We start from the raw sequence: 18910 nt of genomic DNA, 5'->3' as shown, positions 1-18910 counted from the left end.
AGGAAAACATTTTTTCTTGCCCAGCTTGTGAATACAGCTGCCTGCGGCCCAGTGTCCATGTTCCACAAGGTGGGAGTGCTCCACGGAACCGACTCGATGGCAATTGTTGCCAGCACCACCCGGAACCTGCACTGTGGCTGCTGGGAATAGTCACAGCAGGCACTGCCTGCAGGAACTTCAGGAATGCTGGCCACTGATGGAAGAGCTCCTAACAACCAAGAAAACCCTGACTGTGGACACGGCTACAACGCTGGGACACAAACACAAACACCAAATGTAACAGAGCTGCCTCAGCAGCACAGCTAATAACCAATAACGCTCAGAATTTCCCAACGTCTACACTACATATTGACCAGGAATTGCTACGGCTCAGAATCACCCTGAACACTTCATTAGCACAGTTACTGCCTGCTCCATTGATCACTACAAGTGTATTTTCCCTTGTTTCCATTTTAGCAGCACTAAATTACATTGCTTCAACCACAGAAGTTGCTCATTTAAAGAACAGAACTTGCCTAACGCTGCTCTGAGTCCAGCTATTGCTTTATTTGACATGCAACAGCAATTTCAGCTCATTTTTCAGGATTAAACAAAATACTCAGAAACTTTTAAAAACATTTTCATCACATACAAACTGGCTCCCCCCCCAGATCACATCCAACTTAATTAAGCATTAAATTTGCAACTGCCTTTCTTTCCACCCTGTGTAAATACTGGCGAGGTGCTAAAGGGTTAATGCCTGGTGCTGTGGTCACTGTAAATAAGCAGTTTCGGGAAGCAATATTGCTGTCAGACACACAACGCTTTGCAGGTGTGGGCAATAATTAAAGGTTTCAGCACATCTACCTGGGTGAAGTATTTTTACCTCCTATTCTGAGGAGGAAGCCCTCTCTGTGGAGAGCAGAAGAGCTCATTAATGAGGCTAATTAGGTGTAAAGGGGGTAGAGTCTGGCATCAGCTGCAGCTTATAGAAGCTAATCATTAAGCTCTGTAATCTCTACCCCAGAACAGCAGATGATCATGTTCCTAGGTGACTGATGTTGCTAAGAAAATTTCCAGCACCTGAGTACCTGACCAAATACTTTTTGGTGAGACTAAAAATTCCCTTAACCCTCTATGTGCCAGACAGCACAGTTGATATCATTTATTCACTCATCAATTTTCTAACAATGAATATCCAATGAGATTCAAACTTAGCATGAGGCCTTTAATGTGATTTATTTCAGAATTAAAAAACAACAACAAAAAAATCAGTGCTACCAACAGCTTCTGGAAAGGAAAGGCACAAAATAAGGGCTGATAGAGCAACACATAAGAATAACACAGATAGGAGCAGTAATGCTTGAAAAAGAGTGACCATATATATCTCCTGAAGGTTTGTGAGTTCTCTGTGTAATTTCTTTGCATAGAGTACTGAGGGTAGTTACAATACCATGGGGATGAAAGCCTTGTTAATAAATATGTAAAATAAGGATTTCATTGTACTCACCTAATTTGAAATGAGAAAAAGGACATAATTTCCATGGAGAGAGAATACATGGAAGCAGAGCTCAATCTGGAACTTGTTTCATAAAATGAATTGCAAAAATAGCAAACTATTGCAGCACCTCAACACGAATTCTTGAGTTCATCAGGCAGAACAAACCCTTTACTGGCAACCTGCTACTGTACCATTTTTTGTCCAACTAAGCAGCAGATTTGAATAAAAAATTTTAAAGATTCAGTTTCATTTCAACAAGAAATAGAATATTTCCTATCCCCATGTTACCTGTGGACTTGGAGATGCACAGACTAAATAACATAAGGTGCTCAGAAGTGCCACTGGCTCTTGTTACCATCAGGATATGGATAAGCCACAGTGGTAATCTAAGAGTTCTGTGAGCATCAAAAGAAAAAATATCTCCAACAATAACTAGCACCTTGTCTTACAATACAGATGTCAGGTGAATGAATTGGATGATAAAATTGCTTTGTAGCCAGCATCCCATTATATTTAATAATTCTGCAGCTACACTGTAAAGACCAAACCCCATTAGGCAATAGGGGTTTTAGAAATGCCCTGAGCTAAGCCCCTTGCCCAGTAGTGAACACCCTGTGCTTCAGCTTCCCCTGCTCTAGAAGAACACACAAGGAGTTTATGGCCAGGTCCAGAAGTGTTCCTTAATAGGGTGTTTGCATATCAAACAAATCTGAACCAAGGCATCTCTCCAAATTGCTCCACACCAATACAAGCTTCCTCAGTATCACTCCATCAAGTGCTTGGCAGGGTTATTGCCAATCCTACATCGAACACTCCTTGTTTCTTTGGAACCTTTGTTGTTACGAACCCCACTTGACTGCCTGTGGTTTCTTATACTGGAAGAAACAATGAGGAGTCACTCCTGATCTTCTTCCAAACTGTCAGTGAGAGCTTTCCCTACAAATAATGCCACAAAATTGACTGGTATTCCCAGTATCCCTGCTATTCAAACATGCAGACTGGACATTCTGTGAGGAAAACGTGCCGTGGTGTCTGTAAGCAAGAGGTAAGTGTGGCCAGCATATGGGTAACTATGTACAAGGGCCTGAATTAACCCAGGGAAGGGCAAAGCAGAACTACATTGCATTTTCATCAACAGTAACAACCTTTGTTTCCCTGAAGTCTAACTCCCCACCATGATCAGATATGTGACAAAAGCTGGTCTGCAGAGACAGCAAACTGTCCAGAGGAGTGATTCCAAGATGTGGCACTATTTCTGTGCTGCTTTCCTGTTCCTGAGACATGCTCCATTGTTCCTTAGCCATGCAGACCCTTCATTTCAGTAATTAGCTGTCAGCACGGCCCGACAGCAACTTGGTATTGTCTGCTCAAATTGCATTAATGAAATGCAATCCACTAAATGTCCTGAATGCACATCTGTAATTGTGTTACATGGAGAGGCTGGGGACGGGGGCAAACTGCAGCTTCTAAACAGGGCACTGTGATCCAGCACATTAATCTGTTATTTCTTAGGGATTTGACAACCAATTAATACTACAGGGCTTCCTACACAGCAATCAGAACCAGTGATCCAACATCCAACAGTATAAACTGTGCCTACCATTTGTGAACACAACATCCTTGAAGGCAGAGACACAAGAACTACAGGTTACAACATTGCACAAGCCCTTTTTGTATTTAAACACTCGAAATCTAAATGTAGAACACTCAGAGTATACACCACACTAAGGAAAATCAAATAAACCCCAAGATCCTTATCAAACATGTAAGTTTTTGATGTTCTTGAAGAATACAAAATTCATTGATGAGCCTCTGTAAACCAATCCTTGTTAGTCAAGACACTGCAGCATTTTCTGTTTCATGTTCTCCATCACCAAAGACTTTTCCAAAGAACAGGGCTTGGACAAGATAAAAAAGGAGAATCAAGAAAAACACATAATAAAGGTATCCTGTGGGTATAATAATCTTCGGAAAACTTTCATGTCAGTTCTGACTGCAAAATTGCTATTAACATTTAATTAAAATTGAGCACAATAAGCTATGACAAGATAATGGCTGGGAAATGTGGCTTTAGGGCAGAGTGAGGCTATCTGGAACTCCGGCTGGATGTGATGCTTTATTTTTGGTTACATTTGGCAACTATTGAGATTTCTGAAACACAATGTAATTTTAATGATCTACAGAAATTCACAGAAAAGAACAGCATTGTATTTCAGTTACCTCAGGATCTGTAACATATGTCAAATAAATCAGAGATTTTTAGGACCCCAGTACCACCTAACCCTTAATTTCATTCATGTTCACACCCACACCAAAGAACACTCTTTTTTCAAGTAAAAAGCCCCTGCAAGTCCCTCCTAAACAATTTAATATTTTGTTACTTATCCATAAATAAAACTATTAATTTCCTCTCAGAGGCAGGAATTCTTTGAGTATCATTTACCCCCATAGCTGAAGGCAACAACCACACAGACCCGCAGCAAAAATAGTCAAGAGCTTTGGGAATGACCCTGACTCAGGGAAATCAATTGTCCTTTACTGGAGACAGCTTCACTGCTCACCTGAAAACTCATTGTAAGAGAGCTGGACTGCAATCCATTGAATGTGTAAAGGAGAGCACGTGACTGAGTGGCATTTGGAAGAGAACACACACTCCAAACATTAGCTTAAAATCCCCAAACGAGGGGCACACGTGGGTGTTCTTAAATCAAGCAGTCCTCCCTGTGCAGGAGAGGCCACTGCTCCAGAACAAAATGGATGTAGAGTTTGATAGATACATTTGGGGACAATACTGACATACTTGTTACAACTAAAAATGTTCCTTTAAGCATGAAGTCTCTTGGTTAGCTTCAGTTTCAGTAACAAATCATTTCCAAGCCCCCTCCCTTTGTGTAAATGCTGGTTAGGTGCTGTTAATTCCAGGTATCCTGTGACCAAGTATAAAGAGCAGAGCCAAACAGAACCATCCCAGTCCAAGACCTCCTCTGGCTTCACTGCCAGACACACAGCAGCCATTCAACATTCCTCCAGTTTTAGGCAAGAAATTCAGGTAAGCAACAGCATTCCTATTCTTGACTGCTTTCATGTAAAATATTCTCATGTGTAATAAGAGGGCATCTTTAGATAGAAGTGTTCTCTATTTTTCATATATTCTTGAGAATTTGTTGAGAATATGTAATAAATTATTGGTTGCCAAATAGGGGATGAGCTTTATCCATACAAGCACAGACAGATCCTAAGGAAAGGCAAACTAATCACACATATAATCCTCACAAATTGCTTTCATTTCACCATTAATCCTCTCTAAGAAAAAAAGTTCTGGACATACAGACTTTAACTACTGCTTGGAGAGCTTCACCTAAATAATTCTTTGATATATTTTTCTTTTCCTTGAGCACCAGGAGTAAGTGAAGTACATATATAATCTACAGCTTTTAAAGGGCACTCAAAGCAAACTCTTGGCACCTTGTTTTCCATAGTACTTCTAAGAATCCTGCATTAGTTACTAGCTCTGAGAAACACTCGATGCCAAATTTATGTAATACATCAAAATAATGTAATGTCGATAACAACTTTAACACTTTAGGAGTCAACAACATGTATTTATGATATATATTTAACAGGCAAACAGTTACACGAGCTCTACTATAAAATTCCTTATTGTATAAATCACTAACCTAAATACTGCATCAGGAATTATTCAAAAGACAACTACACTTGGACACAAGAGTAACCTTTAAGGAGTTAAAATGTCCTCAACTACAAGTCAAGTTGAAACTTATTTAATTAGGTTCTGTATTTGAAAAAATGAAATAAATTCTTTCATTAACTAAACCAAACTCCCTTAAAGGCAACAATATGTTCCCTCTCTGTCAGGACAGAGCGCAATGAAATCTTTATTTTAATTGGGGTTAGCTAAGGGGCCATTTGGCTTCAGATGCTTTGTTTATCAGCCCTAAGCTTTACAGCTTAGCCAGGACTTGAAATATTTTACTACAGAATGATTTAATTTAAAAAAAAAAAGTGTATATATATATATATATATATATATATATATATATACACTCTTCCAAGGAGTATTTTATAGAGATAATTTTAAATGTGCATTTTGAAAACTGGAAGGCCAAGTGCAAGGTACCTTGAAAGAAGCCCCTGGTTTCCTTTAGCACCTGGATGTGGTGAGCAAAGGCCTGTCCCCATGGCTCTGCAGCACAGGCAGCTGCACAAGCAGGGCTCCACCACGGCCCTGACTGCCCCACAACGCCAAAAAACTCCCACTGGGGAGGATCTTCTCAACTTCCATTCCTGGACCTGAAAAGCTTACAGCTGATCACTTCCATTTTAAGACAGAGCAAATGAATTCTTAGTTGGTGGATGATACCTTTTCCCCCTAACATCTCCAGTAATACAGTTACTGAAAATCCTACGGAAACTGCCATCAAAGGAAGGGACAGTGAACAGCAACTCTGCAAAATCACAGCCCCAGTTCACTCCAAAGTGCAGCTAAAATTTTTGAAATAATCCAGAAAAATTTCCCGTGTTATTGTGAGAATTGAGCTTAGGCTGGATTTTGAACTTATTCCTTAATAAAACTCCAAGCATTAGAAGTGTTCGTAAAATCAAAATGATATGGAAAAAAAGAGAAGAAATAAAGAAAACGCCAAGCCTGATTTCCACAAATGAAATAGATCTAATGATATTTTCATATTCTTTTCTCCTGGATCACTGAAATTTGATGAGTCAGATCCTTTTTTTTCCCCTTCAAAATTAAAAATCTGATATAATTTATAATTGTCTTCTGGAGGCCACTGGTATTATATTGCTGACAGTTCTATACATAGCACATAACACAGCATACCACATACATTATTTTAGTTAAAAACTATGTCAACAGTATGTTATTAATTCCAGTTTAAGAATTTGATTATATTTTAAAACCAAAACTTAGTCTTTGTTTTGCCATCAGAAACAAAAGCATTGCTACTGACTCCAGAAAAATAAAGCTTATTTCACACTAAACATTGAGATTTATGCTTCACCTTTATGCTACCTGAAAGAAAACACTGCAATTCTAAATTAAATGTATTATTCATATATATTTTTAATTTCTTCTCTAGACAGCTTTGTGCATATCTGCTCTGTACTGTTTTCTCATGAGAACTATAATAAATTAGCTGCTTCTGCAACTTCACAGCAGGTATTTTGATTTGAGAGTAATCACAGTTTTCTCTACAATCTTTATACTATTTATGTCCTGATCATCTAACAAATAAGTAAAAGATTTAAATTGACATCAATATGTATACCTTTTTCTAACAGTGTAAACTAATTGTATATCTCTAAATGAGAAAAATGTTTATTAAAAAAAAATCTAGTGAATATACCAACTATTGAGTTCAAAGCAAAGACACCACATGTGTCTAAATAAATATCAAGGAAGTGTCAGAGGTAAATGAGGAGAGACCAGGTGAAATGTGTGTGATGTGTTAATTGTATTCAAAAAAAATAATAGACCAAGACAGAGAAGCTGAACTTCCAATTATCATAATGGTATCTACTTCACAACACATTTTCAAACTTGAAAGAGACATTTTAAACCATAGGAATTCTGAGCAGAATACCTCCAGCTGTGCTCTGCATAAATCTTGCACGCTGTACATACACAGTTTATTTAAATACCCAGTGAAGTTATGACTTACAAAATGCATATTTCAGTCACAATAGAATATCTGTCATTGCCAGAGCTGCTACTCTGTGAATGAAAGGCTCAGAAAACAATGAATTAAATTAGAAAAAGATAAGAAAGGACAGAATGTTTTTATTTGACGTTTTACCAGACTGAAGTAGTGTGTGTTTTAAAGAACAATGTGCTTATCAGCCCTCTGCAGAGTTTACATTTTTGTGTTCTCCAAAACAGAATAAACAGGTCCTCGGTGTGAAACTAAGTTTTGCGTATGCAGCATTTTGGCCACGAGGCAGAATTTGTCTTTCACTAATGCCTTCCCTTCCCTGCTCCGTGTGAAGAGCAGCTGCCCAGCTCCCTGATGCCATGCAAGAGCCAAGGCAGAAAGGGGCCTTGGTCCCCTCTGTGTTTCCCTGGGCACACACGGGGCTCCCTGAGCCCCAGGACAGTGTCACCATCTCCCACATTCCACTGTCACTCCTGGCTCACGAGCAAAGGGCTCCTTCTGCCTTTAGCCCCAGTGCATTCCAGGTGTCACTGCAGGAGCTCTATCACCCAGCTATGCAAATCCTTACAACTAATTGGGATTTCCTGCCTTTCACCTGCCTCCTTTGCTACCACACCAGCACAAGTCATACACTCTCATTCATACACAATATACACCATGAAAGCCCACAGTAGCATTACTTCTCTATTATGTTTCTAACCCGATTAAATATTTTAATTTTTATCATGATTTCATCTACGTTACCTGATACTGAAGGCTACTTTACAAACCCAAATCCCAAAAATCTCTTCCACCATCTTCTGTCGAGGAAAGTGATACTTTCTCTTCGTTGTATAGCTGCTCACACTACTGAGAATGTTCACTTCACTCCTTGCCTGCGTGCCTGAAAGGTCCTTGGGGTGGGGGATTTTCATGGGTTTGTGTGTGTTGGTGTTTTTTTTCTAATACCAGATACAACAGCTCATTTGAAAAAACACACAGTTGCTGAGTGCCTCACACAGAAGCTGAATTCAAGGGTGATGTTATTTTCTGTTTGGTGTTTGTTTATGTGCCTTGTTGTTCCCCCTCCAAGTCCCCTGCGCTTTATTAGTTCAGGAAATATCTCCAAGTTCTGCTGCATGGAGGCATTTGCACGAGGCTGTGCACTCACAATTAGAACTGAAGTATCAGGAGACAACGCAGTGAGAACACAGGCAAGAGGCAGCCTAAAACAAACAACCAAAGGCTTGAAACAAATTGAGAAGCAGCAAAAACAAGTGCATCAAATAGCACAAACCCCAGAATCAGGTGTGAGAGGCACAGCCAAGTAAGTGAATATCCAAATCCTCTCACAGCAAAGCTGACAGAGCACAGCCTGCCCTGGAACAGGGAGATTGAGAGGCTTTGGAACAAAGCTCCTTTTATTTCTGCAGCACCACCACAGAAGACGCAGAGTGACCTGATCCAGGCTGACGGCTGAGCACAACTTCTATGGGGGCTGCAAAGTTACCCAGACAACACAGCCAAAGACAGCTCTCAGACTGCTCACAGGCTCCCCAAACCAAGAGACCACAAACCCCTAAACATCAGCACGGAGCAGTTAATCATCAATAATCTCAGAGCAGACCTTTGCACAGCAGCATTCTGTCAGCACACTCGGAGGAAATTCCCGTTTCTGCTATTACTGCACAGCGAGGGGCAGAGCACCCCATCCTTTACTGTGGGCAAAGCTCCTACACCCAAAACCATTCCCACAATGGGGGCTGTGCTTGCTGCTTTTGCTTTGATTGGGGTTCTGCTGGAGTTTTACTTTAACATGCATGATGGACAGGGAAGTTTGCTTGCACCTTTTTTCCAGGCAGAAACACCACAATCAGCAGAGGGTCATGTTAACTTTCTCAAATTTTACTTTTTATTACCTTCCCCTCAGAATCCTGGGTTCCCCCTCCCCTGAGCATACAGAATTAGATAACATAGGATCTTACAACAGTTTGGAAATTACAAAACAATTCTATTTACTACATACCAGACTGCTAGAAGAGATTAAAGAAAATGTCTTTTCAGGTTCATTAACATATGTATATCTCAACAGACTTAGATGTAGAATAATAAATGCCATTTTGAAGAACAGTAACTGCTTGTTAGAAAAAGAGCCATTTTTAAGGTTTAAAACAGCAAAAGCAGAAATTTGTCTATAGCAACAGTAAGGCTCAGAGAGGAAACAGCAACAGAATTGAAATGAAAACAAACATCACACAGAAAACAAACAAAACTGTGTTTCCCCACTAAATCTTTTCCAGTCAGTGACTGTGAATTCAGCACTTCCCAGAGATGGTAAAACACAGCAATAGTTACAGGTGGCTTCTAAGGGAGGTTGCTGAAACCTTGGGTCTTTAACATTCCCAAAACACAGAATCTTCAGACTAGGAAGAAAAAAAGCCTTAAATTTCAGTTCCAGGCTATACAGAAACTCAATTTATGTCCGTTTTTATCACAAAAAAATCAGATTTTACACACTGTCAGTGCCATTCTCATTGTCTACTCCTACCTGTCAGTAAAGTCACTAGAATGACATTTAGAAACTACTGTCATTTAGGCACCCCTAGATTGCCTCTACAGGCAGGGATTTGAGAGCTCAACCACTTGAACAGGAGAAGAGTAAAGATGGGTACGAGAAAATTCCTGATGCTATATATCAGCACTGACTTTAAACAGAACACAACAAAACTGCAAGTAAAACAATAAGTTCTATTTAACAAGCTTCTGCTCACTGTTTCCCCCACAGCTTGGGGTTCATTTTAATGGGTCTGTGCACGAGTCATATAAGCATGAGGGATCATCCTTCTTCATATTTTCTACAGACGGACAAACACTCCTAAAGCTCTGAACTGTGGAGACAGTTCTGGTGACAGGGAAGTACCTACTCTGCATGCAGTGTGTGCCTTTAAAATATACATGCAAGGAAAAGAAGCTAGGCAGAAGATGGCCATGGAGAGGAAGGAACTGGGATGTGGCAATTACTGGGAGCTGGAAATGACTATTTACTCTTCCACTGAATAACTTAAAAAAATAATTCACCATGGCAACAATCATACTTCATAGTAGATAAAGCACTGAATGCTACAAAGCCTTTGCAAAATGAATTATGCACCAGTACGTAGCATGCACTTGCTTTATATTACTGCACACACATTCCAACAAAATTTCCTTTTTGAATCATCTGGCATTTGCTTTTTCACTCTGCACCAAATATCATCTACTTTTCTGACTCTGATCTTGTGAATCTGGAACTGCTGAAGGCATTTATTGTGTCTGTTGAGATTCCTATAAAACAATTAATGCATTAACTATCTCCTTAAGTTGAATTGAGTGTTATGTTGAAAAAGAAAAAACCTTATTTCCTGCTATTCATAATGGTTTCTTCCCCCACCATTGCTCAAATTGCATTGTATTATGAGAAAATTCATATTAAATTATAATTATGAAAATTGGTAGTACATTGTCTATTTAAAATCCAAATATAAATTATCAGGCTTTGACAGGACAACAGAACTCAGGCAGCAATGTGCATATAACACAGATTCCTCCACCAGTGTAGTACAGCTAAAGCAGTGTGAAAACTGGAGTATATAAAACATCTGTGAGTTTCAATAAGTAGTTTCATATTAAGATCAGCAGTTCACAAATTAGAAAGTAACTTCAGCAGTGGAAACACATGAAAAGCATGGAAATAGAAAAGCACATTGACTCTGCCTCAGATTTCCTGCTTACTCTTAAGCAGATGCATCCAAGGAATATTTAGGTTAAATTTAAACCAAATTAATTCAGAACAATTCAAATAATCAGAAATTACCCAGTTTACAACTAATGGTTGCTCAGGCAAATAAACCTGAGTAAGACTGAACAATTAACCATGAAGACAAAGAGAATTAACTGATGCTTCACTGAAGAGATTCACTTATCCTCAGTACTCCCCACTGCATGCAAGGAGGTGTCAGTGCGATGTGAAAGGTGTAGCCCGTGGAGGAATATTTACAACACGGTAACAGGATGTAATCCCGTGGTTTCCTACAAGAAGCAGCCCTGTCAGAATCGCTGCAGTGCCAGAGAACAGGCACACCTCTGGTCATTTGGGATGCCTGTGCATCCCAGCAGAGCCTGGACACAGCGGGGGGACACAAAGCCCACATAGCTGAGGCTGCAGCAGCAGCACATCGTGCCGGGTCACACTGCTCTGGGCCAGCCCAGCCGAGCTTTCCCCGAGCCGCAGGTGTGGGGGATCCTCACAAACACTGCGAGAGTCCGACTGCAATGCTGCGACCACTAGGTGTCAGCAGAAGAAAGTGCACGGCCACGGCTCCCATCCCGAAAACCTGAGCCTGGCTTCCCAACATCCCCCAGCTGCTCAGTCCTACCAAGCACCTTTACACACACCTCGGATTCACACAGATTTCTCTGATGGAGATGACCTACTTGCGTGAATTAAATATTTAGAAGAGATAAAAACATTCCCTCTGCAAACAACAAAACAATTGGCAATTTGAAAAAAGTCATTTGAGTGAACAAAATGCTCTCACTGGTGTCGCTGGTAGACATTTAAGCCACATGCATCAGGATAATGTGCCTCAGCACAGCCCAGTGAACACCCAGCTGCTGCTGGCTGTGACTGGACTTCATAGCAGCACAGCTTTGTGGGGCTGTAAGCACATCCCACCCAGCAGATACTCCTCTGCATTTAAACCTGGCTCAGTGCAGCTATGGGAAACACCACAGGAAACAGCATTGCAGCACTTACTTTGGCAAGTAAGTATTACTATTATTATTATTATGCTTGCCAACTGTATACATGGATATGTTTTTTCATGTAATTTCTAGTTAGCAAAGGCCTCAGAAAGTTCATGGCAACAGAAACTCATTGCCAGTGTTCTGTTTGTAAGTACATTACACAACCTTGTATCTCTAGAGTAAAAGCCTCAGAAAAAGAGCTCTTCCTATGCTGAAGTATAATAATGTGAATGTAGAGCCTGCTCAGTGACACATCCTGGGCCTACACAGAATAATGAAAAATAGATTCACACCATTTATCCTGAAAAGTCAGCTCATACCAATGAGGTAGTATATGAAATTCAACTGTCTTATGAGACAGAAACTATGAAAGGAGGAAAAGCTGCTGCTTCTTTGAATTTCTTTTCTAATTATCGATGATTTTAAATGAACAGTCAGGTTTCTGGAGTTATAGGACATGAAATGTAAAGAACCATCTCATGTTTGGTATTGCTTAATGCCCTGTACTTACTCTGTGTGAAGGTGATACATGAAACAACTGCAAATTTGCTTTATCTAAATCTTAATGTTGAAAGGTATAACCACAAATCAAACCACTGATTTACAAAAAACCTTAGAAAAGAAAGCCCTGAGATTTTCCACTTCCTGATTATTAAAGTGAATTTTATGACATGTTTGTGCAGCTATATTTACAAGTTTTCTTTGATGGAATGATAAGCAAACCAAACCATTTCTGCAACTTCTTCAGGTTAGCTGCCCCTCAAAGTTGCACTTTCTAGGGGCGTGTCACTGTCAACTCATTTCAAATGTTCATCTTTAACATTCAGCCTTCAAAATACCAGATGGTATTTCCAGAACAGCAATTTAAATTTTTATTTTCCTTCATAAACCCCTTAACTAGTTAATCTCACACACACATCCAGGCAAAGCATACACCAATATTCCCAGAGTTGCCTGGCAACTACAGGGAGGAGCAGTGGAGAACAAGGAAGCCTGCAGGGATGGAGGGGAGTCAGTGTCTCCCCAGCAGGGATAAAGGAGGCTCACAGCCAGAGCGCCTCGCTGCTTCCATCTTTGTCATTTCTATGGTCCCCATTTTAAATCCCTCCATGATTTCACCTGAGATGCTTTAAAAGCCCAGTTCTTACACCCAGACATACACACACAAGTCAATACAATTTTATTTTTTCCACATACACGAATTCCCCCAGTAAGATCTGGACGGACTTGTGCTGACTTGAAAAGTAATTTTTGAAACCTGAATCTGAACCGTTGAAATGATACTTATTTGATGGTGATAACTGGGCTGTTTAAAAGTCAGCCTGAGCTATGTTTTCCTCCTGGCTTTAAAAATAACAGGACAAACTACAGTACTGGAGAGAGTTTAGCTTCTGAAATCCTCAAGAAACACTACACCCATAGTACAAATTTTGGCCATGTGACCATTTAACATCATGGTTAAAATTAAATTTATCACATGTCTGCAGGCCAGATCTTTTCATTAATCTTCAAAGAGCAAGAGAATGCCAAATACACCAACTTTTAACACAAAAACACAATGAAAAGATGGGTTTTGCAGAGGAGGGAATGGTCAGCCCTGCACTAGTCTCTTATGATCATTCATTTATTCTTTTTTATCATCTCTCCTCTAATTTGACTGCCTTCAAAACCAAGTAATGCCCACACCTTTCCATGGGAAAGTTTTTCCCTGTGTGATGGATCATGCTTGTTGCACCTCTTTCACTCTGGAGACTTTAACACTGTTTTCAGTAGTAGTCAGCCAAAGAGCCACCATGCTGGCCTCAGGAAAAGCAGGTTATGCTCCACTTTGAACTGTTAGTTTTTTTCTCCACCACAGCTGCACATTTACATCTTATGTCGACTAATTGCCTACTTACAGGTTCAATTTTCAGGGCGTTTCTGTAGCTCCCAAAGAAAGCTGCTTGTGCTTTTAGAAACGCTCTTGCCACACCATCTCCAGTGGTTGTAGAGACTTTCTTCAATCTGTTCTTCAGTGCAGAAACCTGAAATCACACAGCAGGTCTAGATCACTCTCATATCACAAACAAAGCGCAACACATTGGGGCACAGCTAAATGAAAAATGTGCTAACCACAATAGCAGTTATGACAAAAGGTGACATTGTGAATTCAGAGATGAATTTTTCAGTTCTAAAAGCATTACTTTTCAAGCTGTTTTGCTTCTCTAAGATACGACTGGATTCTATTCAGAAACCAATAGGATACTAAAAGCTTCATTGAACCTTCCCTCCTACTTAAAATCCACTGTTAACATGCTGTTGAGTACTCTTTTAAAGGTAGTCCATGAAACTGTATCACGATCAGAATCCATGAAAGAATTGCAGCTAAATTAATTCAAACATCAGATTAATACGAGAAACTGCTCCACATAACCAGGCCATCCATCACCACCAGGGCCAGGAACAAATCCTGAAGGTCTGAAGAATCTATTTGTCACAAATACAAGGGGTTTTTAAGGTTATATCCCCTCGCATTTCAGAGTCTGAAGGGGCAATGACTCAGCGAGGGCTGTGTTTCTGGCTGTGTTTCTGGCGGTGTTTCTGGCTGTGCGGGTACCCCCAGCCGGCTCCCGGAGCGCCCGCTGCCCCTCAGCAGCACTCGGGGCAAACACGCGCACCAGCCTCGGGGCCTCAAGGAAATGCGTACCCATGAGCCACAGGCTCCAATGTGTTAACTTAATGTAATGTATTGACAATTAAATACAGTCCCATAGTAAGAAACAAAGACAGAAACTTCAAACCTTCCCCTGCCACCGCCTTTTACCGGCCCAACTCCCCGCCCCAGTCCCGCCTCCCCTCCTCTCATGTCAGTCCTGACAGCCCCTCCCGCCTTTCTTTACTCCTCACACTTTTTCTCGCTGTGATCTGGAGCTTTTTCCTGTTCTCAACGTTTTTGGAGTTGTTTGCCGAGGGCTCGGCCGTGCCTGGGATCCGCTGTGTCCTGCCTCAGCCGCCTCTCACGGTTCTCCTCACGATTCCCTCACGGCCCCTCATGGCTCCCTCACGGTTTCCTCACGATTCCCTCACGGTTCTCCTCACGGCTCCCTCATGACCCCTCCTCACGGTTCCCTCATGGCTCCTCACGGCCTCTCACGGTTCTCGTCACGGTTCTCCTCACGATTCCCTCACGGCCCCTCATCGTTCTTCTCACAGCTCCCTCACGGTTCCCTCATGATCCCTCACGATTCCCTCAAGGCCCCTCATGGCTCCCTCACCGTTCTTCTCACGGCTCTGGCGCTGCAGACAGAACCAGGACAAGCTGAGGTTCTGACACAGATCTCACAAAATGCAAGCAAGACAAACCCGAATACCTGGGGCACTGGTTCTCAAAAGGAATTCAGGTGGGGCTTTTAGAGGCTGCGGCCATGCCACGCACAAAGCCCGAGTTTAGTGAGATACCTGACACAAAAAACAGGAGGGAGCCACAATTTCAGGGGGAAAGCAGAACAGCAGGAGATCTCTCCGATCTGCAGGAGAACATGACTGACTCCATAAATATCCATATGATGAATTTAACAGAAAGAGCCAATAACTAGCAAATCTTCCTTTTCCAAACGCCATACTGAAAATCTCCATGGGGTAGCTCTGTGTGTACTTCACACTGTGCAAAAATCACTGTAGGAATATTACTGCCAGAGTGAGCAGATCCTCCGATAGTGACCATCACTAACTGTTTTTGAAGAGTATGAATTACACCTCATAAAATATAAGCTGATGGTTCAAATGTTCAAATTAACTTTCAAGACCTTCTTCCCATCCTCTAGCCCTCAACGAAAGCTTGCTGTGGCCTCATGCCTATCCCCAAAATCCTAGGGGATGGGTTGAGTTTTCTGAGCCCCGGGGCGGCTCGCCCAGGGCAGCCTGGTTTTCCTGAGCTGTCTGTGAGTGCCTCAGTGCCATCCCTCACTTAACCCCTTCCTGCAGCACTCCTGCATTTGGGGAGGGCACAGTGACTCCTTGTCGTGCTCCACAGGTGTTAAATATAGAATCCATGCTGGGCACTACTCGCTTTTCTTTTAGATGTTATCTTTGCATTTGTGCTTACTAAAATGGTTGCAAAGACATTTCCTTTTAAATCTGCAGATTCTGCTGTAAAAGGCGTTTCATTATTTAGTATAACAGAAATAACCAAGAGCGTGTCCAGCACTGTTTATAAATCTGAATGCTTATGCCAGTGATCCACACATTAATGAGCCCACAAACCCATATTAACATAACACATGATACCCGATTTAGTCTGAAGCCTGTAAAATAAGCTCACTCTTATTCACTGAGATAATGTTCCTCAAGGAGTTCTGTAATCCTCTAAATATAAAAGCTTCACCAGATTTTCAAACCCAAACAGCATACTTCATGTTTGATGGGTTCTAGACTTGTAGGGTCAAAATATGTTTTTTATTTTCTGTATTAACTTATATTAACCATTTAAAGGTAGTTCTTAAAAGTGTAATAAAATAGCCAGAGCTCTGAGAAACTTTCAAATCCATCTCCAACATTGTTGTAAAGGGTTTTCTGTAAACATTCATGTGAAGATACAGAACCTTCCATCTATATAGAAGGAAAAAGCTCTATGTTTTGTTTTAAACAAACCAGGAGTTCAGAGGCCTGGTCACAGCGTTTCTGTGCTTCACCTCCCCAGGTTGGGACAGAAGCAGAATATTGACTGGTGTTTTGCTACTTCCTCAAACACTGTAGGATGTCCATTTTATACATATATGGGATTACTGCAAGAGGCATGTCAATTTTTAAACAAAAAAAAAGTTAACAACAACATATTTAAATATACTAACAAGTAGCAAAAAAATCTACCCCAAAACACTCTCAAGTGTACTCTCTGGAAAAATTTAGCACGTAATACAAAGTAGACTATACAAGCAGAATTAGGGTTGTTTCCTGCCTAAAGAGACAATGATACTTTAAAAAAACCTCAAATTGTGACCACTGAAAATAAGGATTATTTCTAGCCAAACAGACACATATACATGCAGTCTACCCCGAGAGTGTTTTTAAAGAAGATTTTTATACTTCTGGCAGTTGAGGTTTAAAGGTCTGATTTCAACTCTCACCATGTTTCAGAATGCAATCTGTGCAATGCAGCAGAATGAAATGGTTCAGTAAAGGTGCTAGTGGAAATTCTTTTAATTAGGTCCAAGGCTTTTCAGTTGTCAACATGAATAAAGCAAGAAACGTTCTAGTGCAAACACAGCGTAAGAAATAAAAATGGATTCACCTTTAGGAGAATGGTTTGGCTGCAGAGCTGCAGTTTGGGCCTCCTGGCTGCCCTGGAAGCAGCTCATTCCCTGGGTGAGCACCAGCAGCCCTGGCGTGCTGCCCGTGCTGGCTCGGGGGGAGAGGCAGCAGGAGCCCCAGAGCTGAGGCCGGGACCCCACAGACCCCCAGCCTCCCCCAGCACACAGCTACGAGCTGACACAGCAAGCTGATACTTTATTATACTTCATTCCTTGCAACGTGGGACTCTGACTACAACTATGACTAGAAGATGACACTTATTTGGAAATACATGAAAAATCCATACGGGTTGCATAAAAAAAAATTACTACCCCCTCTTTGCTATTCGTTGCAACACAGACGGTGGTGTAGGAGACTTGTCAGCAGCAGATGCACTTATTGTAATCACAGTCCTTAATAAATCTCTTTTTTAAATATTGATTATTTTAAAAGGAAAGTTACTTCCCAGGGTGCTCTCATGCTGCCAGATTTCCAGCAATACAGCAGAGGCAGAAGGTAAAGAAGGGGCAGGTTTTCACATTTCAAATAGTTAATCAGTAACACAGTGGTACAAACCTTGGTTTTCAGGGACATGACCTGGCTATTTCAGAAGCCTGACAGCCAGCAGGTACTGCTAACATAAACTGGGGCAAAGGAGCAACTTGAGCTGACTCTGCTGGAACTCCTCTGACACAAATTCTAGCTGGAAAGACCTTTCACTAAGCCCTATGTTTGTTTGGAGCCTAAGAATTAAAGAGTAAAGAACAGTTCATTCTCGATTTCCAAGAACCAGTTTAGGTAGCAACATCTCTATCATGAAACTCAAGAACAACTCACTACCTGAGGCTCTAAAACAATCATAAGACTTCATTCACTTGATTTAAAAAGCAGTTCAAGGAGAGAGGGAAATCAGCTTTTAGAAATTTTCCACTGGATTAATTACCTGATGGTGAATGCACCACAGAGAAAATGTTTTTGCTCACTGATGAATATAGATAGATTTAATTTAGCAAAGTAAATTTTGTCTATTCAGCAGTGCATGAATTGCTCACTGCTCACATTAAGTAGCAAAACTGGCAGGGTAGTTTGACATAACAGGCATTTATGATCAGGAAACTCTTGAAGACATTTTTAGTTTCTCAGATCATAAATGCATCTACTTAGACTAAAACCAGTGGGGAGACACACTCCCAAAATCTCCCAGGGAAGTAAAAAGGAAAAAAAAAAGAAAAGAAAAAAAAAGTATAATGGATTGGCTTTAGTGTCTCCCTGCTGAGATGAACAACTTGATCCACTTACAGTTCCAAACACATGATGCATGAAAGAACTGACAGAAATTCAATTCTTGCACAGCAGAGCAGCTGCTCTCTAGTGGTCAAAGCCAACTCTGGAACCGTGTGAAGGGAGAGACCTGGAGGAGGAACTGCATCATCCAGGTAACAGCAACAATGCACCAGAGCTAAATCCCACATAAACCCCCAGCACAAACATTAATTACACAACGCAACACGACTCAACTTAAAGCTTTGTTGTGAAAAATATTAATCCCAGCTGTATTTATATAGCAGTTGTGAAAAAAAATACCCCATATATGCTACTGGTGAGCCCTGCCAGTTAATTGAATTTGCTGGCAGCACTTCCTCTGCTCTGCTCTCGACATCCTCTGAGATAAAATGGAGCTTTTAAATAGACCTGTGGAAAACTGAAT

General features: G+C 40.9%; 1 protein-coding gene across 7 annotated transcripts in view; it reads right to left on the bottom strand.

Moving 5' to 3' along the window:
• The window catches only part of DENND1A (DENN domain containing 1A), a 147639-nt gene that overhangs the window by 40003 nt on the left and 88726 nt on the right, over window positions 1–18910 (bottom strand). For all 7 annotated transcript variants that reach the window (XM_088177648.1, XM_088177651.1, XM_088177649.1 and 4 more), the window contains exon 13: window positions 13833–13958. In XM_088177648.1, coding sequence (XP_088033774.1) covers window positions 13833–13958 — 126 coding nt within the window. The remainder of the gene's footprint in view (window positions 1–13832; window positions 13959–18910) is intronic.

This window comes from Sturnus vulgaris, chromosome 22 (assembly GCF_052056855.1).
Source record: "Sturnus vulgaris isolate bStuVul1 chromosome 22, bStuVul1.hap1, whole genome shotgun sequence".
Taxonomy (NCBI): domain Eukaryota; kingdom Metazoa; phylum Chordata; class Aves; order Passeriformes; family Sturnidae; genus Sturnus; species Sturnus vulgaris.
This window is presented reverse-complemented; position numbering and strand designations above follow the sequence as displayed.